General features: G+C 36.4%; 1 protein-coding gene across 2 annotated transcripts in view; it reads left to right on the top strand.

Annotated features, from left to right (window-relative positions):
- LOC134840285 (T-complex protein 1 subunit gamma-like) overlaps positions 1-18,372 on the top strand; it is a 301,273-nt gene extending 282,901 nt beyond the window's left edge. Inside the window, exons 2-11 of one of the 2 annotated variants that reach the window (XM_063856036.1) lie at positions 328-372; positions 445-506; positions 583-793; positions 14,629-14,746; positions 15,423-15,612; positions 15,716-15,900; positions 16,485-16,763; positions 16,989-17,175; positions 17,482-17,751; positions 17,994-18,372. In XM_063856036.1, coding sequence (XP_063712106.1) covers positions 336-372; positions 445-506; positions 583-793; positions 14,629-14,746; positions 15,423-15,612; positions 15,716-15,900; positions 16,485-16,763; positions 16,989-17,175; positions 17,482-17,751; positions 17,994-18,098 — 1,644 coding nt within the window. In that variant the 5' untranslated portion in view covers positions 328-335 and the 3' untranslated portion in view covers positions 18,099-18,372. Of the gene's footprint in view, positions 1-323; positions 373-444; positions 507-582; positions 794-14,628; positions 14,747-15,422; positions 15,613-15,715; positions 15,901-16,484; positions 16,764-16,988; positions 17,176-17,481; positions 17,752-17,993 lie in introns of both variants that reach the window. The other variant, XM_063856037.1, reaches the window with a different exon arrangement.
- The last annotated feature ends 7,186 nt before the right edge of the window (positions 18,373-25,558 follow it).

The following is a 25,558-nucleotide window of genomic DNA, read 5'->3' on the forward strand; positions in this document are numbered from 1 at the left end:
ACAATAGTAATATAATAAATAGTAGTAGCCCTGTTTTTAGGAGTGACCTCGTGGTCTGGGGATACTGAGACCCAGCCATGAGCTCACTCTTTTTGCATATAATTAAGTTAATTTGAGCGTTCTGGTCGAAGCCGGAAAGCAGTAACGTTTTGTCGACCCGATGTTAGGAAAACCACCAAAAGAACTGGCTTTGGCAGAGACGGTGAAAAGCATGTAGAGCTGTGTTTATACGCTAGCCAGTCGTTTTAGAACCTAGCTTTATTTTCGGTCGAAATGTACTTCCGAGCGAATGTTACATGGTTATTGAATTTTTTGAATTGTTTATAGGTGACAGAATGATGGGCCGTGGGGGAACTCCAATTATTATTTTGAGTCAGTGTCTTTGAGTTTTATTCATACTAATCAACAAATTTGTTTGTTTATTGAAGTGATTTGTATTTGCAGACCAAAATACCAGAAGGGAATCTGGGAAAAATGTGCAAATAGGCAACATTGCTTCAGCCAAAGTAAGTAAAATCCTGGTTCTCATTTTAGATAAATGTAGAATATGACTATGAGTGACTAATAGGCTGTTATGTTTAGACTGTGGCAGATGTAATAAGAACGTGCCTTGGACCTCGAGCCATGTTGAAGATGTTGATGGATCCAATGGGAGGTATCGTGATGACAAATGACGGTAATGCAATTCTGAGAGAAATTCAAGTGCAACATCCGGCTGCCAAAAGTCTAATCGAAATAGCGCGAACTCAAGATGAAGAATGTGGAGACGGCACAACTTCTGTTGTCATTTTAGGTATTATTATAATGGCTTCGTGGATATGCCACTGTGATTTTTTCCGAAGTGTAACATCAGATTAACACGATAGGTATAGCATAAATAGACGGAGTTCGACGTGCTAGCATTATTCTCTGTTAAGAATGTTGAAATGTTTGCCAGGGTTATTTTCATTACAGTATGCTTACGCTTGCAATAAGCAAGCGTTATCAAATCGAAAGTAGACTTTTCTTTTCTAGTTAACTACTAGCTTAGCAAAATCAGTTGAATTACTTGCTGATATCAGTGCTGACATGATCAATTTCATGAAAATTCTGGGAAGTTTCAGGGGACTTGAAAATTAAAAAAAAAATTATTTTGACCGTTAAGTGTTTTTGTGATTTTTCTCGAAAACTAACCTCCCAAAGCAGAGGTTGTGCGTTCAATGGATAAAACGGGTAGTGAGAAGCTCCCCTGCGTTAGCGGCAAAAAGTTATCGTCTTTGAAAAAGTCAATTTTCTGACCGTTCTTTGAAATTTTTGAATTTTCGGGAGAACAACCCTACCAAATCTGGGTTTTTGGGTTCAATCGAAAAATCTGGTCGGGTGAATGTCTTCAGCATAAGCGGCTACGCGCTAAAAGCTATGATTCTCGGAATTGTCAATTAAATGATTTGTTGACCTTTTTTTCTTGACTTATCTCGATAACTATCATGCCGAATCTGGTATCATAGGTTTATTCGTCACAACAGGTTGTTTTAAGCTTATCTTTGTAATTTACAAGGCCCAGTTTGTTTTGAAAAAAGTTAGGCCTTCAATCAAGTGAAAGTTTTGAAACTTTGACCGTTTTTTGGAAGTTTTGTGACTTTACTCGAACATTAGAGTGCAGTTCCCAGGTTAAGTGTCAATCGAGGAACCAGATTGTGAGAATCTTCTCTACTTTACCGGCCATGACCTGTTTTTTCGCAGAAAAAAGATACGGATTTGGGAAAGTCAAGTTTTGGAAGTTTGACCGTTTGTTAGAAATTTTTTGATTTTTCTTAAAAACTTCCCTATCAAATCTGAGATTAAAAGTTCAATCGAAATAAGCTTTTTTCCGGACAAAGCGGCTACTTTTTACTTTTTTGTAGGAGAAATGTTATGACTTTGGAAACATTCCAAAATCTCAAAGATTTTTGCCCTTCTCACTAATTTTAGAAGAGAAACAACTAAGGTTTTGGGTAAAATCCAATTTACGAAGTTACGCTTTTCATCCCGCATCAGTACAAAAAAATCCAAAAATATGAAACACGTGCTTCCAGCGTTAGCTAGGCCCTAGGTGTCCTTCCCCGAGTTGTACGAAAATTTCGGTTCACCTAGTTTTTCAACATTTTTCATTTTTTTCCACGTATGTTTTTTATGATTGTGTTGTATCGCAAGTAGTGCGATGCTCCGCTTCGCCGTGTGTGAGAGCCATTTTACCATTTCCACGTTTATTTTTTTTCAAATGAGTTGAACCAAAAAACGTCATCTTACGTTAGATGCAGTTCATTCTGAAACAATTGCGGTACCAGAAGTTTTTACCTTTGAGCTCATTCTCGTATTTCTGGTAAATTTATTCTGTGTGCTCTTTCTTTGTTGACATATTAATTCAAATTGTCCCTACCTTCCATTGATATTCTTGCTGTATAATAATAAGAGTACTTTGATCTCTAGCGGTGGCAACAACATTTTGTCTACCAGTCATTCAACTTTCTTTTGAAATTTTTTAGAAGAACAAATTGAGATCGCTTCACCTGCCAGCATTCTGATGCATAAAGTAGAATTGGGTTAATGATTGCCCTATACAAATCAAGTTTTGTAGAAATGGTCGATGAAGCTGACGTATTTCGATTTAGCATGAAAAATATTTGCTATGCCGATTCGCTTCTTTTTTGTTTTCTAAAATGAATCTCAGAGGCCTTGTTTAAGTGGTGTTTGTTTTGTTCTGGTGTCTTTGCTTTACCAAATTGGATCGCTTTTTTCACCTTTTCGTTGAGTATTTATACATCTGAGCAAAAGTCGTTGAAGATTTCAATATTTTCCTTTAGTCGTTCATCAGTTTGGAGCTTAATTCTCTTTCACTCGAAAAAAAAAAACGTTATTTTCATGTAGCTCTTGATTGAATTGTTCTACTTTTTTCTGTTGGGCAAGTGTTTCCCGAATTATTAGTTTCAGTTTTTTGGGTTTTATTTCAACCTGTGGGTTGTGTCAAGAAAATTTGATTTCTGAAGGTAGCCGGGCTTGTTGCTCTAATGCTTAGTTCATTTTCGAATCGAACTTACTTATGTTCAAGTTCCTTCTTTCTCGGCGTTAGTAATGATCCTTTTGCATGCTTCTCGTTTTCGTTGTGTCTTTTCTATATCAGCTACTTTTTTTTAGCTAACTTATGAAATAATGAGCTAACTTATCTGGTGCGGAGTGATCTTTTTTGTTCAGATGTTTTACCTTTATCCTGTCAAAGTTTTATACAGCCAATTGATGCCTGGTGTTTTGGGTATTTGCCTCAGTAGTTTTGTAGGAGTTCTTGTACAGGTATTTGCATGAAACCACGTTCCTCCTTTAAAACTAGAGAAAGATCCATCTTTGCACACATTATTGCTTTCCTAGACGTATTTTGCTGATCAATTACAAATTTTCGCATCCATAAGTATTCAATCCAACGATGCAGCTCCGACCCAGAGGTTAAGAGGCACAAACGTAATAAATTTTCAAGGGAACCCAATATTATCTCGCCTAATCAGTTCAGATTTTCTGAGGCACAAACTAAGGCCTATCACTGATTTGTTCTTGAGCTGCTTCTGTCTCCGTTTTCGTTCTTTCTGTGATGGTGTGTTCTTCGAACTTTTGGCTCCTTTTGACTGTATTCGATTTAACTCCTGTTCTTTCCTCGAGCTCTTTTCTTTGGATATGGTTTTTCAGCTTTTTTCTTTCTTTTTGAATGAGACTAGTTAGTCATTTTTCCTAGACACAGTTGACAGCATTATAAACTCTAGAACAAATAATGGGTGAACCTTGCCAAGATCATCAAGGATAAAGTTTTTTATCGGTTACGGTTGTATAAAAGTTTTTCCGAAGCGAAAATGATGGGAACTTTTGTCCTTTAAGTCTAGGATATTTTTCTGGACAATTCCTCGACAGTACAGGATGCGAGCTATCCGATCACCTAAAATTTGGAGCGAGGGTTTTTAAAGTTACTTCGATAAAGGGATGTTAAACTGTTGATATCGTCGTGACAAATTGTAAGTGTTCCGTTCTCCAGTAGGTCTTACAAAACTTTCAATTTTCTTTAGGCGTTCTCGCTGAAGCGCAAACCAGAATTTATTATAATTCTCCTGAGAAACTTTGCGATCGTCTTAAGGAATTAACTTGAATTTTTTATGGTCTCATGAAATTGCGCAAATTAAATACATTTATAGTGCTGGTCTCTAAAATGCCTTATGACAGGCTGTGCAAATAACCAGGTCTTCTAATCAAATCAGTGAAACTATTTCATGAGGGGGAGCGCACGAAAAAAAACGCGATTTTTTTTGTCAAAATTTTCCAAAAAGTGCCAAAAAACGGACCTGTTTGACCTGTTTTTTCAAAAAATTGCCTGTGGCGCACAAAGTTTGGCCAAAACAGCGTCTTTTTAGTGCTTCAGGAGAGCTCGGAAAATCTATTTGTTCGACCTAAAAAAAGGTCAACATTTTTTGAAAATCCGCCCTCCCCCCTTCGAGAAAATCCTAGATCCGCCCCTGTCTGTATATATCATTTTTTGTATGTGCCATACATTTTTTTGCTGAGGGATGCTTGATTCAGTGCTGGGCCTTACCTCGTCGATCGAATTAATTTTGAGCATGATTGGAATCTTTTTTGGCTGGTATTCTACACTATTGTATTACAGATTGGTGAAAGCTTTCTTCTATTAATATCTATATTCTTCATTGTTTCAATAGTTGAGCAAATTAATTGATTGAGCTCCCATTTTACACTTCACCAAAAGTCGTTCAATAGGCATGAAAATTCTCATTCTCAAAGAAATTCTGTTTTGAAAAGCATTTTGACTTAAATGCTATTTTAAATGCTGTTTTGAAATGCTATTTTGACTTAAGACAGGGACGTCACAACCTCTCACAAAAAATGCTCCCGAGTGGTTGAGTTTTAAACTGCTTAATGAAAATTGCTAAGGTAAAATTTCACATTTAAAATTGTTAATGGACACTGATTTGTTTCATATCTACTGTCTTTCACGTTTGGTCATCATCTTTTGAAGCAAAATTTTTTGAACAAACTTTTTATAAAGCACGAAAGGATAAGAATTTGTTAGGGAAAATAATCCTTGTGCCACATTGGAAATATTGCAGTTGAGAGTGATAAATGATGAAACGATGTTGTAATGATAAACACTGATCTCAAAACAAGTACAGTTTGACGTCAAATGAGCCTGGAAAAGAGTGTCGTGTTCAATAACTGAATTTTCTTGCTCTTCGTCTCAATTGTTTTTGCCCGTATCGTTTCGCTGTCGTTGTTTCGTCCGTTTATGTTCGCATGGCGATATCGCTTGTTCGCGTTCCACTTGATTATGCCGATCGTTGTTTTTTATTGACCTGTTTTCCGGTTTGTGGTCTCGTGTCAAGGTAGTTAATCATTCAATGAGCCCCAAACAATGGTTGCCCAACTATTTCAAACATTTTACCTTGATTAATGTTGAAATTTCCGCATCTTTAAATTGTTTGATTATCAAATGCGGAACTCGCCCACAGCATAGTCGAAAGGAATCATACGGTGGAAATGGGTAAAGTCGACGAGTAAATGTTTTTACAGGGGCATCCAAAGGATCAGTAGGCTTACTATTTTGAGGTCTGTACTCTAGAAGTTTCGGTCATCAGTCATCAAAAAGTCTGTCCTTTTCGAGGTTTTCCCAATGATGGATAATAATAATAATAATAATAATAATAATAATAATAATGAAGGATTTAGGATAAGTTCCAGGGGAATTGCTTCCCTGTCACTTTCAGTTTATTGAGTCTCATAGAAATTCAGTTTTGCAGTATTGATGCAGTTTGTGCAGTCGCAGCATAATCTCCAGGTGCAGGGGAGGTTTTCGTTGAATTTCGCAGTGAAGTAGCGCCAGTAGATAGTTGTCAGTTCTTCTTTGCATTGCGTTGATTTGATGACATCTTCTTGGTTGAGATGCCTATTAAATATATTTGAAAGTGAACATGCTCGTTGCCAAAAATCAGATTCGCATTTTTTCAGTCGGAAGCATTTGCTGGTATAAAAGGGTATTGCGTGAGATCTTGTTATGCCTGTATCGATAATCTGTACATACTTCTCCCAATCAATGTCAGTTTTCGAGTTGATAATCCTAGCAAAAAGTAAAACTACATGCATTTCATGATATAAGGACAGTGGTAGTAAGCGAAGTCTTTGAAGACGCCATTTATATGAAAGGTTGTTTGTGCCTAATATCCAGATACTTGCTCGATGTTGAACCTTCTCAGTGAGTGCCAGTTCAGACTTAGATGGTTTCCAAAGAGACGATGCATAGCTGATTATTGGCACTACATATCCTCTGTATGCATTCTTCTTAGTGCTTATGGTCGAGCTATTGGCTAGGTTTCTTTTTAAAGAGAAGAAAGCTTTTAGCGATTTAGCGGATCTAGTTTTAGCGTGTTCCGTCCAAGACAGGTTGTTTGTGACTATAAGTCCAAGATCTTTCATAAGATCCGTTCCTGGTATATTCTGTTTTTTCATGCAAACAGACATACTGCCTTTAAACTGAAGGGTTTTGCATTTACTTAGGTTCAAACACATAAAATTCTTGGAGTACCAGTTCCAAATTTTATTCGAGTCGATATTCAGGGTTATTGCGTTATCTGAGACAATTTTTTAGTCGTCAGCATAGCCGAAGCAGTTGGACATGGCCACCGTTGGCAGGTCATTTATGTACAAAATAAACATGAGTGGGCCAAGTATTGATCCCTGCGGAACCCCACTTGTTATTGGCAGTAATTTTGAGATGCAATGCCCGATTCGCACCTGCTGGTATCTATCACTGAGATAATTTTTCAGTAAACCAAGGCACGCGCCACTGAAGCCGGTATGAGAAAGCTTTTCAATTAGTTTCAGGTGGTTGACTTTATCAAACGCCTTTTCAAAATCGAGATACAGGGATGAAAGGTTATTTACATTCTTTTTGTCGTACATTAGATAGATTTCGTGGAGATAGAGTGTGATGTTAGTAATGGTTGAGCGTTTCGTTCTGCAACCGTGTTGTGAGTTATGCAGCAGTTTTTGCACCTTCGAGTACATTTTATCAAACATCAGTTTTTCTAATACCTTCGATGTAGCTTTCAGAAGACTGATTGGCCTGTAATTGGAGACTACCTGTTTGTTATTTTCCTTGTGGATAGGCACTATTTCACTTACTTTCCAAGTAGATGGGAATTGCTGCTTGTTCGCAATCGTATTGAAAAGTAACATTAATGATTTTGAGATGGAGCTCCAGAGCTGTTTAAAGAGCAGGTTTCCCATTCTATCAGGTCCTTTTGACTTGTTTATGTTAAGATTTTTTAAAATGTCTTCTATTTCGATGATATTAAAATGAAAATGATTTAGGAGGGTCGTATTATCATTGTCTAGGTTTGAATCATATGGAATGTTGCTGTAGACGGAATGGAAATACCGGTTGAAAAGTTCAGCTTTATCTTGGTCGGAGCGAGCTTTTTCAAAATCAAGATACATTTCACTAGGTACAGTAGTAGAACGCCGAACGTTACGCAGATATTTTTGAAGTTTATCAAAAGGCCCTTCTTTGAAAAGTTCTCTCTCATGGTTTTGCTGATCCATCAGAAGAGCATAGGCCAGGTTTGTTTGCGATTTTTCCAACTTCCTGAGGTTAGCTTCGCTCGGCTTTTTAGTATAATTATTAGTTAATGTAGCTCGGATTTTAATAAGATTAGAGGTTGAGGGGGTTACCCAAGGCGCCAGGGACAGCCGATGTTTAGTATGTAAGGGAATGTGCTTTATTAGAATACTATAAATCCACTGGTACCACAGTCTAGTCATAACATCGACATTGCTGTAGCAGTATGGCATGAAAGGCTCCTCAGCTATTTGATCGTTTATGGCTCTCCAGTCGGCTTTGGTATAAGCAAACTTTGCAAAGTCGAGTTCAATTTCATGTGGTCTGTCGCGACGGAACGATTCGTTAGACTGAAATTGAATCCTTGCCTTGTAAGGCAAGTGAACGCTGGCGAAGTGGCTTTTCAGAAAGTTATCAATGCAAACATCAGAAAGGATATCCCCATTATTGCATAAGATCACGTCCAGTAAGTATTTTCTATGGTCGATTTTAATCGCTTGTTCATAGTTAAAGCTGCAGAGAGCATCCAATACCACCTGTTCATTCTCAGCTCTGGATGTCAGTGTAGACCAGTCAGTTAGTGCAAAATTAATGTCTCCTAATAATATCACATTTCGAACTGAGTTTTCTTGTTGCACATATCTGATATGGTTTAGTAGTATCATTAGTTTATTTGCTGACCAGCAGTAGGAACTGTTTGACGGTGCGCTATATATGCAGCAGAGTAACAAGGGAATTTTGAAGTCAAGTATAGTGATTACACAGTCTGGTGAGTCAAACATGATTCTCTTGTGGGGTATATTCTTTTTCACTCCAATGAGGACTCCTCCATGCTTAGTATTACCATTTTTACTGGGACGGTCACTTCTATGTATATCAAACTTCGGCAGAAAGAGCGCTGCATTGTCTAAATTTTCGATGAGCCAGGTTTCCGTAAAGCACACTATATCATAGTTATCATTAACTTGTAGACTCTTTAAGAGGTCAGCTCTTCTGTTGTAATCTAGGATGCTTCGTACATTGAATAAAAGAACAGTTGCGTAGTGGTTTAGTCAATCATTAGCCTCCTTTGGGTCCTCATAGACAACCCATTTGTTGTCTTGTCGTATTAACAGTTTCCCCATCACGGATCTTGAGGTCTTTTTTGTCAATTTCTTCGTTAATAAGTTCGCGACGTTTTTGTAGCGCCTCATTTTCTAGTGTTGATCCTCTCGTGATAGCTCACGACTGAGATAGACTGGCTTGTCGTACGTTTTTAGTTTGCTTGCCGAGGAAAGAATAAGCCGGCGCTGCCAAGGATTGGACACTTTGACTAGGATTGTTCGGGTTCTCGTATCGTTTCGTGGTCCAAGTCTCAGTAAATCGTTGATGTTGCAGTTAACTTCAATGTGGGCAAATACCTGCTGGATTTCTGCAAGGTCGTGTTCCTGTCGCTTTCTAGGATCTCTGTCGTCTGATTCTTTGATTCCTCGCACTCGTATTCCCTCAGGGAGCATTGTTGCTTCAGGTGTTTTGCGAATGGTTGCTGCTGGTTGATTTACTTGCGTTGTTTTAGGTGGATCAGATTTTTCGATCATTGCAGTTTTGATTTCGAGAAGAGAATTTTTGAGTTCAATCATATCTTTCTCGATGCTCGTATTTTGGCTTTGATTGGTTTCAATTACCTCCATTTTTGCAATGAGAGAAATGATTTCATCGAGTTTGTTTCGCTCCACACAGTCATTGCACAATAGCATTACATTTGTCTTCAATTCAGTTATTCCAGCTATTGCTGTTGCACTCAGATTGGTAAATTTTTCGGTTAAGTAAATTTTGCAAGAGCAAGCTATACAGATGAAAAGTGGGTCACGTGCACGCACTGGTCCTTTACATGTTTTGCAGGCTTCATCGGAAGCCGAAGTTACTCGGGAACGAGTAGCAACCTTCGCTTTATCGACCATTACAACGACTGGGAGAATAGATAGGTAAACCTATGGTTCCCGAAAGGGGAGTCCTGCGGTTTACTGTTTCTACTCTGAGGCTGGGATCAGATATGTAAACTTAATGCCAAGGATAAAGATTTTTGGGGCGCGTAGGGATAATTCGTCTGCTAATTTTGAAATCTCGTTGGCTATGTCCTGTTCGGAGACAGAAGATGGTACGTTGCGTCGATCACACTGCCAATCCGAGCTCCAGGTAGAGACAAAATGTTGAAATTCGGAAAAATTAGATTCCTTACTTGAGAGTCTGCAATCAGCAGGTTTCTAGATGAAGACGTTCTGAATTGATGAGAACGTCTATACATTTACACGGAGCAACCACGGCTACTCCGGAGAAACATTAACCTGAAAGCAAACTATTTAATAAGTTTAATAGCGGAACTTGTCGGAGCAAATTAGCATCAAGTTGCTTCCAAAGTACGATAGAATAGACAGCACAAGATTTAGTAATAGAGAACTAAGGAAGTTTGAGTATCTTCTCAAATGCAACCCGAGCGGAGTTTTTTCGGTATCTTTTATTCGTTTTTTTCCAATTTTTTTTTACAGCATTGCATCTTGCATTGATGCAAAAAATCTGATGCAAAATTGACTGCGTTTATTCCTTTTGTCAAGAAACGAAGATAGAGGTTTTTTTTTATGGTTATTTTCAGTAGACAATAGAGTTCGGGCTACATCCAGAGGACGAACAGGTTGATTTGTTGCGAATAAATGTTTTCATGGTACCTTTTTATGCCTGCCTGACCATTTTTTTATCGAAGTTTCATTTTAGCATCCTTTTGAGGTTCATGAAATCGTTCTATCAGACAAGTAGTTTGAGCGCCGCATGATCTATATTTAAATGCGAGTGACAGGTATCTCCCATGTTTAAGCATAATAATTTTGGATGTTTAACGAAAGCATGTTTTCTTGTTCAAGCTTTCTCATGTATTGCAATGCTTAAGAAAAATTTTCAATTAATTTTCCTCAAGGTCATTTATTTTTCACTTTTTTTTCGAGGCCAAATTAAGTCTGTCTGTATACCTGCTTTTTAAATTAATTTGATCATGTCTGTCTACCCGTCGCCTAATTTTTTAACTTTGATCTTTTCTCTTATATATTTAAATGCGGGCTTCACTATCTCGCCATGTTTAAGCTTTTTCAACATATTATTTTGCATGTTTAACGAAAGAATTTTTTCACGTTTAAGCTATATCTTATATTGCAATGGTTAAGGTTTTTTTTTCAATTTTCCAGTTGAAATTCAGTGTTTATTTCATCAAGCTTGAAATTAGCAACCCAATAGTAGGACATTGTAAGCAGTTTCCCAGCTTTTGGGATTCTGGTCTCCATAGAATAACCAAATCCTTTTAATTTACGAGATAGGCAATTTTCGAGAATTTTCAAAAATTTCTAGAAAATTTAATATTAAAAAATTTCTCAATTTTTGAAATTCTCACCCTGTAGTTGGGAGCTGTAAGGGTACTCTCAGGAGTTGCGAATCTTGCCTCCAATTCTCACTTCTCAAATCTTTGTAGTTTTCGAGATATGACGTTTTTATGATTATTTTCTAAAACTTAGATTTTAAAAAACTCCAAAACGTTGAAAATCTCAATCCTGTAGCTGGAGATTGTGATGGTACTCCAGGGGTTGCGAATCTTGCTTCTGATTATGGCTGCTCAAATCCTTGTAGTTTTCGAGATATGATGTTTTTATGGATTTTTTCAAAACTTTCAAAAATTACCATAACTAAAAACTTGAAATTACCATCTCTGTAGTGAGCCTCTGTCAGGGTACTCTCAGGAGTTGCGAATTTCACCGCCAAATATGACTGCTCAAATCTTTGTAGTTTTCGAGATATGACGTTTTTTATGATTTTCTCCGAAAATTTCAAAAAAGCTTAAATGTTAAAAAATTCCAAAATTTGAAGATCTCATTCCTCTAACTGGAATCTGTGAGGGTACTCTCATAGGGTTGCAAATCTTGCCTCTGATTATGGCTGCTCAATTTCTTGTATTTTTCGAGATATGACGTTTTTTAAGGATTTTTTTTCAAATTTTTTCAGAAAACTTAGGTATGAAAAATTTCGAAAAATATGAAATTATCATCTCTGTAGAGAGGCTCTGTCAGGATACTCCCAGGAGTTGCGAATTTTGCTTTCCAATATGACTGCTCAAATCCTTATGATTTTCGAGACATGATGTTTTTATGGATTTTTTTCAAAATTTTTAAGAAAACTTAGATACTAAAATTTCAAATGCTACTGCTCAATTGCTTTTAGCTTTCGAGATGTGACGTTTCTTTGTTTTTTATAAACTTAGATATAAAAAAAATTTTCAAGATTTTATGGTTTTTCAAATTTTGAATTTAAAAAAATTTTGAAATTACCAACCCTGTAAATCGGTGCTGTCAGCAGGGGCGGATCTAGGATTTTTTCGAGGGGGGGGGGGGCGGATTTTCAAAAAATTTTGACGACCTTTTTTTAGGTCAAAAAAACCGTTTTTGGGCACTTTTTGAAAAATTTTGACAAAAAAAATCTTTTTGGCGCGCGCTCCCCCGTTTTTTTTTGGCGCGCGCTCCCCCTCAAAGTTAGTATATATTGGCGCCAAGGGCGCCTTTAGAAAAATTTTAGGGTCGGTCGGCCAAAAATGGATTTCTGAAAAAGTATCAAAGGGGGGACCCTTTGGGTCGGCAGGGGGTCGAATCCCTGAGGGGGGGGGGGGGGGTGCGTCCCCCCCCCTAAATCCGCCCCTGTTTCAGAGTACACTCAAAGGATGCAGATGTTGTTTCCGACAATTTCGGGTTTTTTGAGTTGTTAAAATTCGAAGCACCAGAGCGTGCGTTACACGCTAGTTTATCTGAATATCTAGTTGAGCTGTCAAAATATAAAGTCTTTTGACATTTAAATATGCGCGAAGGAGTTGTTTGAGCTCGCATACACGAATCTCCCCGATGTCTATCGGCAATGGTGATAAAAATCCTTATTTTGAGTACACATCAGTTACCGTAAGAACAAAGTTCCAGACGGGCGAATGCAGAGATCCAGCGATATCAATTTGCAAGTATGTTGAGCAGTTTTTATGTTGAACAAATTTGCGCAAACCGGGAAAATAATTGGTTTGATTATGAGTTTGATTGATTCAGATCTTCTGGTCTTTCCGTTATATACCTCTCCGCGATAAGTTTAAGTTCTGGGATTTCTATCTCGTGTCTCTTAAAGGCACTGCGGCTTTTTGACTTGTTCGTTTTTTATTCGAATTGTTTCGGGTTCTGAATAGTTTTGGGTTCTTGTATATTAATTCATGAGTTTTCCAAATGTAATTTATAACTGCATCTCGTGTTCAAATGTCTGCAATTCGTCATCTTTTTTCATCATGTGGAAGAAGCTCAACCTCGGAATTGGCAAGTCTTTGAATAATCGCACGTTTCTTAGAGTTTCATTTTGAGCCATAATTTTCTTTTTCTTGAGGATATTTATTTTGGCCATTTTTCTGGAGAATCGAGCAATTATAGGCTTGGGTCCATTTCCTTTAGATGAAAGCCGGTGCGCTATTGACAAATCTGTCTGGGGAAACTTCTGCGCTTATTGTGTTTGCACATTTTCAGACCTAGAATTTTGTACTGCTTATTTCGTCATAGCATTTAGTTCAGTTCAGTCGTCAAGGCATCGACAATAACTGGAATCATCTCATTGACAGCCCGTTTTGTGTTCTCCTCTATGACTCCTACTGTTATTTGTTCTTCCTTTCTTGGAGTAGGCTCAAAACAGCACGGTCGTTTTTTGCTTGAGTTCTCATTGACAGGAGTTGATGGTGTTTCGTTGTGAAAACGCAATGTGGGTAATTCAATTTGTCGGGCAGTAGCAGTTTCACCATGATTTTCCATTTTTTTATAGTCTATTTGTTCGTCTATTTATAGTCAAATTTTATCTGTATAATGATACAAATAAGAAAGAAAAAATATATGAGAATCTGAAGGCAATCTAATCGGTTTATGCTCCAAATCTGGGCAATTTAGTTCAGTTCTGTCACACAATCAGGGAAGAAGAAACAGAAAAATAATTAGTTGGAAGTTTCCTCGAGTTTTCGTTTTTGACCTACTATTCGCTGCTTTTGTGAAGGCCTGTTTTTTTTTGTTTTTTCAATTAATTGCTTTAGTTCACTCAGATATTTTCTCACAATGTCCAGTGTTTTGACTTCTAGGTAAGGTTCTTGATGAAGAGCTCTTTACTTCGCAATAAGTTCTGAAATCTGTTTTATAATTTGAGATCACGTCCTTCAATATATGCACCACAGGAATATCAAGGGTCTTTAACTCAGCGTATATGTCAGGTGCCCTTTCTCTTTCACAATAATTATGCTAGAAATCTGGTGTAAAGCTTTAACCTCGGTCACTAGTTCTTCTCCGGATAGTGGTTCACGTGGCTCTCAGGGATGATAAGAAATTGTATTATTAACTGCGTCGTGCCAGATGATTACTGATTGATCACGATCTATACCTTTTTAGAATTTCGTACACCTCGGTCGTATCTTTTGAGCGTGGATGCAAATTAGCTCCTTTTTCGCAATCCTTTTTCGCCGTTTCCTTCGTCTGAATAAGTGATCTTTTCCCCAAGAGCATGGAATAATGAGCTGGCTCCAATAATCCAGACCATCAAGAGAGCATCACTCGAATCACACCATGCCTCGCTGGCTCAGCCCTGAAACTATTTGATAAGTTTATCACAACCATTAGGATAATTCGGGTTAATTTTTTTTTTTCAAAAAAAGTGTTAACCATAAATTGTTCTAGTAATTCAAAGAGCTTTAAGGCCATCTATTTTGTCTTTGCAACTCGAAAATAATTCTTTCTGTTTACTTGCGTTCATTGATTGTTTTACAACTGTCTGACGGCTATGTCCTTGATTTGATTTACTTGGTCGGGACATTCTGTGCTCCCGGCTATCTTTGTTGCTTCTTAATTTTTGTTTGCATCGTGAATCAGTCTCCTGGCTAAAGTTTTGGAAAATGCAATTTATGTAAAAAAAACTATTAAAATTAATTTTTATTTTAGCCGGAGAGTTCTGTGGCGTTGCTGAGCAGTTTTTACACCAGCAGATGCATCCCACAGTAATAATTGGAGCGTATCGTAATGCTTTAGAGGATGCCGTCGCTATCATGGAAAAGCACAGGTATGTAATATATGGTGATATGAACATAATGGGAATACGTTTACAAGAACGAAGTTCATTGTAGGCCTAATAATCAAAATCATCACGAACTATATTGATGTAGTTCGTGATGATTTGTTTCTGGGAAGTCACGCTCAATTTCGATTCTGGATTTCTTTTTAAAATCTTCATTTGTTTATCGAACAGCAAAAGTGTCAAGGTTAAGAAAAACGTGAATGACTTCTAGTTTCAGAAATGGGCTCTTTTCCAGTCCTTTATCTTGGTTTTCTGAAATTCAAATTACGAAAAACAATTAAAAATGACTTTTAATGTTCTTAACGTTTCTACAACAGTCCGTACATGAAAAACAAAATTTTTCTATCTGATTGATCGATCCAGTTTCTTCTAAATGGTATTACTTTTTCTAAATGGTATAAAAGTCATTTTTAATTGTTTTTCGTAAATTGAATTTCAGAAAACCAAGATAAAGGACTGGAAAAGAGCCCATTTCTGAAACTAGAAGTCATTCACGTTTTTCTTAACCTTGACAAGGTTAAGAAAGAAGTGCCAATCATGTGAAAAACGCTCAGAAAATCTCGATAAACTTTTTTTGATCTCTTTGTTCTTTTACACTTCCTACCAATTGCTGGCTATGTTTGTAATTTGTCGTAAAACCAAAAATTGAATTTAATTTTAGTGTTGCGGTTGATGTGAACGATGATAAAGCTATGCTGGAGTTTATCAGGAATGCGCTGGCGACCAAAGTGACCGCTAACTGGTCCGATCTGATCACCAACATAGCCCTCAGAGCAGTGAAGACAGTCATTCTAGAGGAGAAAGGTGGCAAGAAAGAGATCGATATTAAACGATACGCCAAAGTTGAAAAGGTATTTTTGAAAACCATGATTAAATGCTGCTTGAATGATCCTTCAATAAAGATTTTAATGGATAGCCTTTTGTATTTTGCGGAGAGTTTGAAATTTGATTAAGATTCCTGGAGGAGCTATCGAGGATTCAGAAGTACTGGATGGCGTCATGTTCAACAAGGACATTCTGCACTCCAAGATGAGACGAAGAATCGAGAACCCTAGGATTCTTTTACTGGACTCTGGCCTGGAATATTCCAAAGGAGAGTCCCAAACAAACATCGAGATGCAGTCTTCCGCTGATTTCGAGTCAGTTTTGCTCCTATTTTTTTAATCTTCAAGGCAACTGCTTATTGGTAATGAGTGAGTGGAATCCTTTTTAAGAGTCGATAAACGTAGTGATGACTTTTATATAGGTCCAGAAAAAGTCCTGAAATTTGTTCCGCTTAAATTCAATTTTTCGCGGTCGGACGTCCGATTTTTTGTTACGTTCAGATTTTTTTTGTTAAAAGGAAGGCAAACTCCACTATTGAACAGCGAAAGTATACAGGTCACGAAAACGTGGTCGACTTCTAATTAAGTATATTTTAGTTTTTTGGTTACTCAGCGGAAAGTGTCAATCATAAATTGTTCTTGATTTTTAAAGACATTTGAGGTTATATATTTTTTACTTGAAATTCGAAAGCTGGAATTTTTCAAGTGTCTTGTTTAAGTCTGTTTTTTTTTGTTTTCTTGCGTTGATTTACTCTTTTTTTTATTGTATGTTGGCTATGTTTCTTGTATTTTAGCATTGAAAAATGCAATTTTCTTTGAAAAAACTGGCGGTTGATTTAGTGAATGGGAAAGTATTCAGCACCTTTAACTCTAGTTTTCTGTAATGAGCATAATTTTAGGAGCTACTTGCAGAAGGAAGAGGAACACGTGAAAGACCTTTGCGATAGAATTATCGCTATGAAGCCGGACTTGGTGGTGTCCGAGAAGGGAATCAGTGATTTGGCAATCCACTTCCTGCAGAAGGCGAACATCTCTGCCATCCGCAGACTCCGAAAGACCGACAACATGCGAATCTCGAGGGCTGCCGGAGCTACGATTGTGAATAGGCTTGACGATCTGCAGGAATCGGACGTGGGAACTGGAGCAGGGTTATTCGAAGTCAAACTCATAGGAGACGAGTGAGTAATAATTGTAATAGAAAACCAGAGTGCTTGATTTATCTCGAAAACTATCAATTTCTGAAACGATTTTAACTGCCGCTTGATAATGTTCGCGCTGTGTTACTTTACTGACTTTTAATTTGCCGTGCAGTTTTGAAGCAATTTTCTTGAAATATCTTAGCTTAAATCTTCGGTTTCTGTGCTCAGTATGGTTCTTGAGTGACTCGAAATGGCAAATTACAGGTACTTCACCTACATCACCAAGTGCAAGGACCCTAAAGCATGTACTATTCTGCTGAGAGGAGCCAGCAAGGATATTCTGAACGAGGTGGAGCGCAATCTGCAGGACACGATGCAAGTAACTAGGAACATTCTTGTCGACCCCAGAATGGTACCGGGAGGCGGAGCCATCGAAGTGGCAGTTGCCCATGTGAGTAAAACTGTGAGATTGGTTGTGTACAATCGGAAGAACTATTCATATGATTAGCCAGTATTTGGTATAGGCTTTAAATGGTGTTTGAGAATTATTTTTCTACCCGCTGCTTTTCAGAAACCGATTGAATTTTTCCATGATAAGTTGAAAAATTGTCGATTTACTAGTGTAAAAATTGATTTCTGCAAGTGGATGACTCAAAAATGTAAGTCCAAATATATATTTTTGTCCAAAAGAGACTTGTTTCAGAAAAAAATCGATATGCGTGGAGAATAGTCGTTCAAAATGAATGTTTATTTTAAGGGCCTCAATGAAAAGGCAAAGAGCATCCAGGACGTTAGCCAGTGGCCTTATAGAGCAGTGGCTAAAGCTCTGGAGGTCATTCCACGAACCCTCATTCAGAACTGCGGTGGCAACACTATTAGAACTCTGACCCAAATCAGAGCAAAACACGCGGAGGGCAACTTCAGCTTCGGGGTCAACGGGGAGAATGGGGAGATCAGTGATATGAAGGTCCTGAAGGTTTTCGAACCCTTCTCTGTCAAAAGTCAAGTTCTCAAAACGGCTGTGGAGGTAAGCGACTAAGTTTGTTAAATAACAGCAGTTGTGTTTTTTTATTGCGCTAACTTAGAGGAGAAAAAGATCCAAAAAGCCAATTTGTGATTGAGTTAACGGAATGATTAAAAATATTTGATGGTTTTCGTTAAATTGTTAAAATTTAGGCATTTTGTGACCAGGATGGTCCTTTCTGTTGGCTTTTCTCTTAACATCCAGAAAAAGCAAGCTAGAGAATTAAGATTATATTTTGGTTTCAGACTGCCATTCTTCTGCTGCGCATTGACGACATTGTTTCTGGAAGCAAAAAATCACCGGAAGAACAACATAGTGCAGGGCCAACGGATGCCAGCATGGGGGATTAGAGATCGTTCTTGATGAGTCAGCATAAGTACGAATGCGTCACAACCTAAAAAAGAAAAAAATAGGTTCCTGATTATACATTGAGAGCGAAATCGTATTGATAAAGGAACTGCTGTTGAGTTTCTGGGCTGATGTTGCGCACGTTTGAATAAAGTGTAAAATAAATGCTGTATGTTTATTAAATGAATTGATATCTTTGAGCTGAGAGAATTATGACATTTAAGTGAAATAATTGTTCATCTTGATCGGATTTGACAATACATTTTCATAAAGATAGTTTTGAACTCATTCATATTCATGCGTGGTTAAACGTTTCGGAACGCAGATAGTTGAATACTTTAGTCAGCCAGGTAGGTAGCTTTGGCAAGTAACAAGTTGTTTTTACCATAATGACTTCTAGGACTAGCCTGTTATAAAAAACGGTGTGCAATCTAAGCACCGACACCTAAATTTCACACTGGCTAGTAGGAAACCAACTAGTTTAAGTGTACTAACCTTCTTTTTTTCTAACGTAACTCGCAAATAAAAGTGTTATTTGAAAGTGGAAAGTGTTCACTTATTTGGTTGCTCCTTTGCTATACTCACGATCTAGCATTGGAAATTTCATACCATCTTTTCTCTGCTCTATTTGTGGCTAGAGTTTATGGTGTATTAAGAGTGTCTAGCTGAGTGCGTGAGACTCATAATCTCTAGTTAGCAGTAGTTCGCAGATCGAATCCGAGACCAAGACGAATTGTTACTAATTGGGGGCTTATTTCTACTTTTTTATTGCATTTTATAGAGCTGCTTTTTGTCGTGTTCTCCCTAGTGTTTGCGATGCAAAGCTCTGCCTCTGTTAGAATTATCCAGTTAGAATAGTTTTATTTTTTAGTAAACGCAGTGAAGGCTTATATAGGTTTTTATAATCTATCATATATTTAAATGCGGGCTTCACTATCTCGCCATGTTTAAGCTTTTTCAACGTATTATTTTTGCATGTTTAATCTATATCGTATATTGCAATGGTTAAGAATTTTTTTTTTTCGATTTTCCAATTTTATTTTAGTGGTTATTTTACCGAGATTAAATTAGGCAGCCCAATATCGAATTAGTGGTTGCGAATTTGGCCTCCAATTTTGAATGCCCGAATCATTTTAGTTAACGAGATAAGACGATTTTTGAGATTTTTTCAAAAAATTTTCAGAAATTTCAAATAAGAAAACTTACAAAACTTGAAGTTCCCAACCCTGTAGTTGGGTACTGTCAGAGTACTATCAAGGATTGCGAGTCTTGCCTCTAAATATGACTGCTGAAATCCTCGTAGTTTTCGAGATATGACGTTTTTAGTGATTTTTTTCAAAAAATTTGCAGAAAACTTAGATTAATTTTTTTTCTCGCAAAATCTGATATTCCCAACCCTGTAGTTGGGTCCTGTCAGAGTACTCTCAAAGATTGCGAATCTTGCCTCCAAAAATGACTGCTCAATTCTTAGTAGTTTTCGAGATATGACGTTTTTTGTGATTTTTTCAAAATTTTTCAGAAAACTTAAATTATCATGATTTTTTTAAAATCTGAAATTCTCACCCTGTAGTTGTCAGGGTACTCTCAGGGTGCTGTCAGGATACTCTCAGGGGTTGCGAATCTTGCCTCGAATTCTCACTTCTCAAATCCTTGTAGTTTTCGAGATATGACGTTTTTTATAGATTTTGTCTCAGTATAAAAGCATTTATTCCGAAAACATAAGATATGGAGGAAAATCGTCTATCTATCTATACTATGTTTAAATGCGAGTGACACCTATCTCCCATGTTTAAGCGTAATAATTTTGCATGTTGAACGAAATTTTTTTTTTTATGTTTAAGCTATAGCATATATTGCAATGCTTAAGAAAATTTTTCAATTAGTTTTTCGCAAGGCCATTAATTTTTCAGTATTTTTTTCGAGGCCAAATTAAGTCTGTCTGTCTGTATACCCGTCGCCTATTTTTTAAACTTTCATCTATTATCTATCTATTATCTATTATTATATATTTAAAAGCGGGCTTCTTTATCTCGCCATGTTTAAGCTTTTTCAACGTATTATTTTTGCATGTTTAACAAATGAATTTTTTCACGTTTAAGCTATATCGTATATTGCAATTGTTAAGGTTTTTTTTCGATTTTCCAGTTTAAATTCAGTCTTTATTCCATCAAGTTTGAAATTAGCAACCCAATAGTAGGATATTGTAAGAGTTTTCCCAGGTTTTGCGATTTTGGCCTCCATATATGAATAACCAAATCATTTTAGCTTACGAGATAGGCAATTTTCGAGGTTTTTAAAAAATTTAATTTTGAAAAATTTTTGAAACTCTTGCCCTGTAGTTGGGTGCTGTCAGGGTACTATCAGGGGTTGCAAATCTTGCCTCGAATTCTCACTTCTCAAATTCTCCTTCTCTCCGAAATTTTCAAAATAACTTAAAATTTGAAAAATTTCCAAAACTCCTATTATTGGAATCTGTGAGGGTAATCTCAGGGGGTTGCAAATCTTGCCTCTGAATATGGCTGCTCAAATTCTTGTAGTTTTCGAGATATGACGTTTTTTTAGGATTTTTTTTTTCAAATTTTTCAGAAAACTTAGGTATAACAAATTTCGCAAAACTTGAAATTCTCATCTCTGTAACGAGGCTCTGTCAGGGTACTCTCAAGAGTTCCCTATATGACTGCTGAAATCTTTGTAGTTTTCGAGGTATGACGTTTTTTATTACTTTCTTCTAAATTTTCAAAAAAAACTTAAATGTTAAAAAGTTCCGAAACTTTGAAGATATCAGTTCTGTTATTGGAATCTTTGAGGGTACTCTCAGGGAGTTGCGAATCTTGCTTCTGAATAGGACTGCTCAAAATCTTGCAGTTTTCCAGATATGACGTTTTTTGTGATTTTTTCAAAAAAATTTTCATGATTAAAATTAATTTTTTTTCGTAGTTTGAAATTCCTAACCTGTGTTTGGGGGGCTGTCAGAGTAATCTCAGGGGTTGCAAATTTGGTCTCCAATTGAAAATTCCGAAGTCTTTTTTGTTTGACATATAAGACGATTTTTGTGATTTTTTTTTGGAAATTTTCAGAAAACTCAAATTACAAAATAATTCGTTAATGTGAAATTCCCAACCCTGTAGTTGTGTACTTTCAAAGGTTGCGAATATTGCCATCAAAACAGACTGCTCAAATTTTGGCAGTTTTCGAAATGTGAATTTTTTCTGGTTTTCAAAAAAAAAGATACCTCTTTTAGAAAACTTAAGGTGAAGTCTGAATTTCCCAACGTTGTAGTTGGGTACTGTAAGGGTACTCTCAGGAGTTGCAAATCTTGCGTCCAAATGCAACTACTTAATTGTTTTCAGTTTCCTAGATGTGACGTTTCTTAATTCATTATAAACTTAGATATAAAAAAAAGACCACAAATTTTTATGGTTTTTCAAAATTTGAATTAAAAAATCGAATGAAAAATTTTACAAAATTTGAAGTTTTTCCCAGGAGTTGCAAATTTTGCGTCCAAATGCGACTGCTCAAATGCTTTCAGTTTCCCAGATGTGACGCTTATTAGTTCATTTTAAATTTTTCGAAGAACTTTTATAAAACTTCACAAAGTTTTATGGTTTTTCAAAATTTGTATAAACTTGAATTAAAAACTTGGCAAAATTTTTATTTATTAACCCTGTAATTGGGTGCTGTTAGAGTACACTGAAGGAGTATTTTTTGAGTTGTTGAAAATTCGAAGCACCGGAGGTGCCCTACACTCTAGTGTTTTTGATTCCTTGGCTCATTCAGTTTTTGGTTTACTTGGTTACATTGCATTGCTACTAGGTACTTTATTTTTTTTTACAGTAAATTATGTTCACGGGATGACTTTGGGGAAATTGGTTGTCATCTCCAAATCTCTACTTTCCTAAAAAAAACCGTATTTTTTGATAATGTCTGGATTGTAACCTCTCATTCTATTCGAAATTCGTTTTTCGTAGTGTTTTTATTTTTTTTCAGGAAGGGTCTGAAAATTTGTTCCTGTTCAAATAGGATTTTTTTTTGCAATTTGACTTTCGTTTAATTTAAAGCCATTTCATTTCCTCTGTTAATAGTAACGTTAAATCCACTATCGAACAGCAAAAGTATGAAGGTCACAAAAACGGTGAATAAGCTTAAGTTCAAAACATTGTTTTTAAGTTTCTGAATTCTTACGGAAATACAAAATCATTTATTGATCTAGTTAGTACAGTAATGAACGTAGTGAAGACTACTATATATGTCTTGATAATTCTTTTTGTTCTTTTTTTTCAGGAAAAAGTCTTAAAATGCTCGGATAACTACAGATGTGCATTCATTCATATTATTGTTGCATTTTTAATGCACTTAGGTTATATATGCCCTTTTTGAAATCAATTGAAATCCATCTGCTGAAAGTTACGTAAACATCACTCTACAAATACAAACGTGGAAGCGGCGCGACAAAACGTGAACGATTTCTAGTTTCGAAAGTGAATCTTAATTTTCAGATTTCCAGCGGAAAAAAAACTTAACCTATTGATCCAGTTTTTTCAAGTTCGGTTAGTTATCAAAAAAAAGACCAATCATAAATTGTTCTCGAAATCCGAAGAACTTACAGTGTGTTTATTTTTTTCTTTGAAATTCGACATTGTGATTTTTCAAAAAAAAATTCAAAAAACTTAAATTTATTTTTTTTTTCGAAATTTGAAATTCCTAATCCTGTAGCTGGGGGCTGTCAGACTGCTCTCACAGGGTGGCCACGGTATCAGTGCGTTCAGTGCCAAATCAGTGCAAAGCGTGATCTGTCTGTGCCATAGCAGTGCCTGCATATGAATATCAGTGCCAGTTTTTTTTCATCACTCTTCTTACTGAATCGTTTAAAATCAAAAATCGAAGTAGGCTTGCACAGTATTTTCATGTTTTTTTTTCAGGTAATATGAGCAGCTTTGAGAAGAAAAAAAATTGGTTAGGTCAAAAAAATTGGGTTAAAAAAGTTGAGCCAATGAAAAAAATTGGGTCAAAAAGCCAAAAAAAAGACTGAGTTTTCGAAAAATGTCAGTGCCTGGCATTTAATTTCATCAGTGCGAGCTTCAGTTCCTGCGATGTCTCAGACACTGTGGCCACCCTGTCTCAGGGATTACGAATCTTGCCTCCAAATGTGACGTCTCAAATTTTTGTAGTTTTCGATATATGTCGTTTTCTATGGTTTATTCAAAAAAAATTCGAAAACTTAAATTGAAGTTTCTGAAAATTTGATTTTCCCAACGCCGTAGTTGGGTACTCTGAGAGTACTCTTGGAAGCTGCAAATCTTGCGTCCAAATGCGACTGCTCAGTTGCTTTCAGTTCTCGAGATGTGACATTAATTTGTCATTTTAAAGATTTTCAAAGAACTTAGATATAAAAACTTTTTTTTTTCAAAATTTGAATAAAAAACTTGATTAAAAAAAAACATCACAAATTTTGAAATTACCAACCCTGTAATTGGGTGCTGTCAGAGTACACTCAAAAGATGTAGATCTTATTTCCAATATATGCGGTTTTTCTATGAGTTTTAAAAGTTTGAAGCACCAGAGGTGCGTTACACGGTAGTTTATTATGAAAACTGAAAATGTAGATCACTTTTTCTCGGTATGCTTTTTCCAATTTTTTTTGGAATCCAAATCACGACTGAAAGGGCTTTAGCACGATGCCACTCTGCAAGCGTTGTTTGAGATATTCAAAAGCGACCTAGAAACGATCCTTCGCTATAGTTCCTTCTCAACACTAAGTAGATGTTCGGAACAAATTTGTAATATTATGTCTACCTGTTCATCGGGTCTGAAACTTGTGCTGCCTGTTCTTTTCGTTCAGTTATATGGAAGAATTAACGTTTCTTTTCCAAGTTTTTGCTGTATAACTCAATTAGAAAAGAATCTAAGATTATGTGGCGCAGATAAGGAAACGTTTGATGGATGAACAACAATCGAATGATAGATTCCAGGCTTAACCTCAAATTTAATCTTGCCCATAGAAATTCATGTTTTTAAATCATCTATACTAGTAACAGTCTTTGTCTCTGTACAGCTTTGTCTCTGTGGAAAAAATCCGTGTCTGCTAGTTTTTACGCGTCTCGATTGCGTGACATGAAGGTGAAAAAAAGTAATTGGGTTTTGCGTTTCTTGCGAAATTTGATTACAATTTTTTACCGTAATTTTGATTGATGCCATCCTTTTATGATCACTGGATCAGCTTTGTTTGTAAGTTTTGTCTTAAACACCGAACAAATTCTCATAAAACTGCAAAATAGCGCTTGAATATGCAATGTTCAATAGGGCAAAAATATATTGTATTTAGTTGTCCTGTCAATGATAAAAGCTTCTCGGGAAGAAAGAGCTTTTCAGAACGAAAGATTTTTAAATTTGTCATAATTGGGCACTTCTGAAAAGGATAATATTTGATCGATTTTTCGTAAAGTCAATATTTGTTAGAGCAGGAAAAGTTCGAGTTTAACTTCGAGTAGAAGTATCCTTCAAAAAAGCGATAACTTGGGCACAACACAACGAGAATTTTTTGTCTTTTCCATGGAAAGAAAGACAAGTTAAGTGTCTATCAAATTCATTAACAGAAATATAATTTAGTGATCAGTTTTGATGGCCAATTTTAGTGCCAGGCTTTCATAGGAAATCCGTTTGTGAAAACAAAGTTAGTTCAGGCTAACTGAATTTTGGAATCGTGTCTTTTCTTATGCCAATTTTAGTCGACCCAAAGGGTACCCCTATAGTTCCTACTTAATATGTGAGTTTTGGGGTCTTATGCGTTAAACGGCCCAAAAATCAAAATTGAAGCAAAATGAAAACTAAAACTGATCCTGATTGGCTAATATTAGCCAATCAAATTCGAGCAACTAGGTCAGCCATTTCGATTGATACTGAGATTAATCCTGATTGGCTCGTATAATATGTAATAACTGAAGTAATTGTATGTTGATTACGTGTTTTCAATTTGAAATAAAATTTCTGACTATTTTCCTAATTTTGGGCCGTTTAACGCTTAAGACCCGAGTTTTGTACCTATTAACGAACTTCCCCACTATTGCAACAAGGGGAGGGTGGGTAATTGAAAAGAACTGCCCCAAAAATAACCATGGGCTAGATCCTGTCAAATCTGAGACAAATTTGGTACCGACAGTAACTAGCATGTTTTCATCATTGATGATATTGAACTGTCCTTTATGATAAATGGCGCATGAATTTATATATAAAAATGACATGTTTGTAGTCCTAGCCTTTGTTAAGATGTATTCAGCTCGATTTCGTTGGTTCTTTTCTAAATAGATTCATGTGAATAGGGCGTGCAGCTTCTGGAATATAAATTTGAACAGCTTGTTTGATAATTTCTTGTCATTCCTTTTAAACACGTGTTTCCTGTTCAACCCGAGCATTGATCAACTTGATTAAATGTTGCATGTCTTTCAACCCCGTGATTGTTTGTCTA

Source organism: Symsagittifera roscoffensis, chromosome 2, assembly GCF_963678635.1.
Source record: "Symsagittifera roscoffensis chromosome 2, txSymRosc1.1, whole genome shotgun sequence".
In the NCBI taxonomy this organism is placed as follows: Eukaryota; Metazoa; Xenacoelomorpha; order Acoela; family Convolutidae; genus Symsagittifera; species Symsagittifera roscoffensis.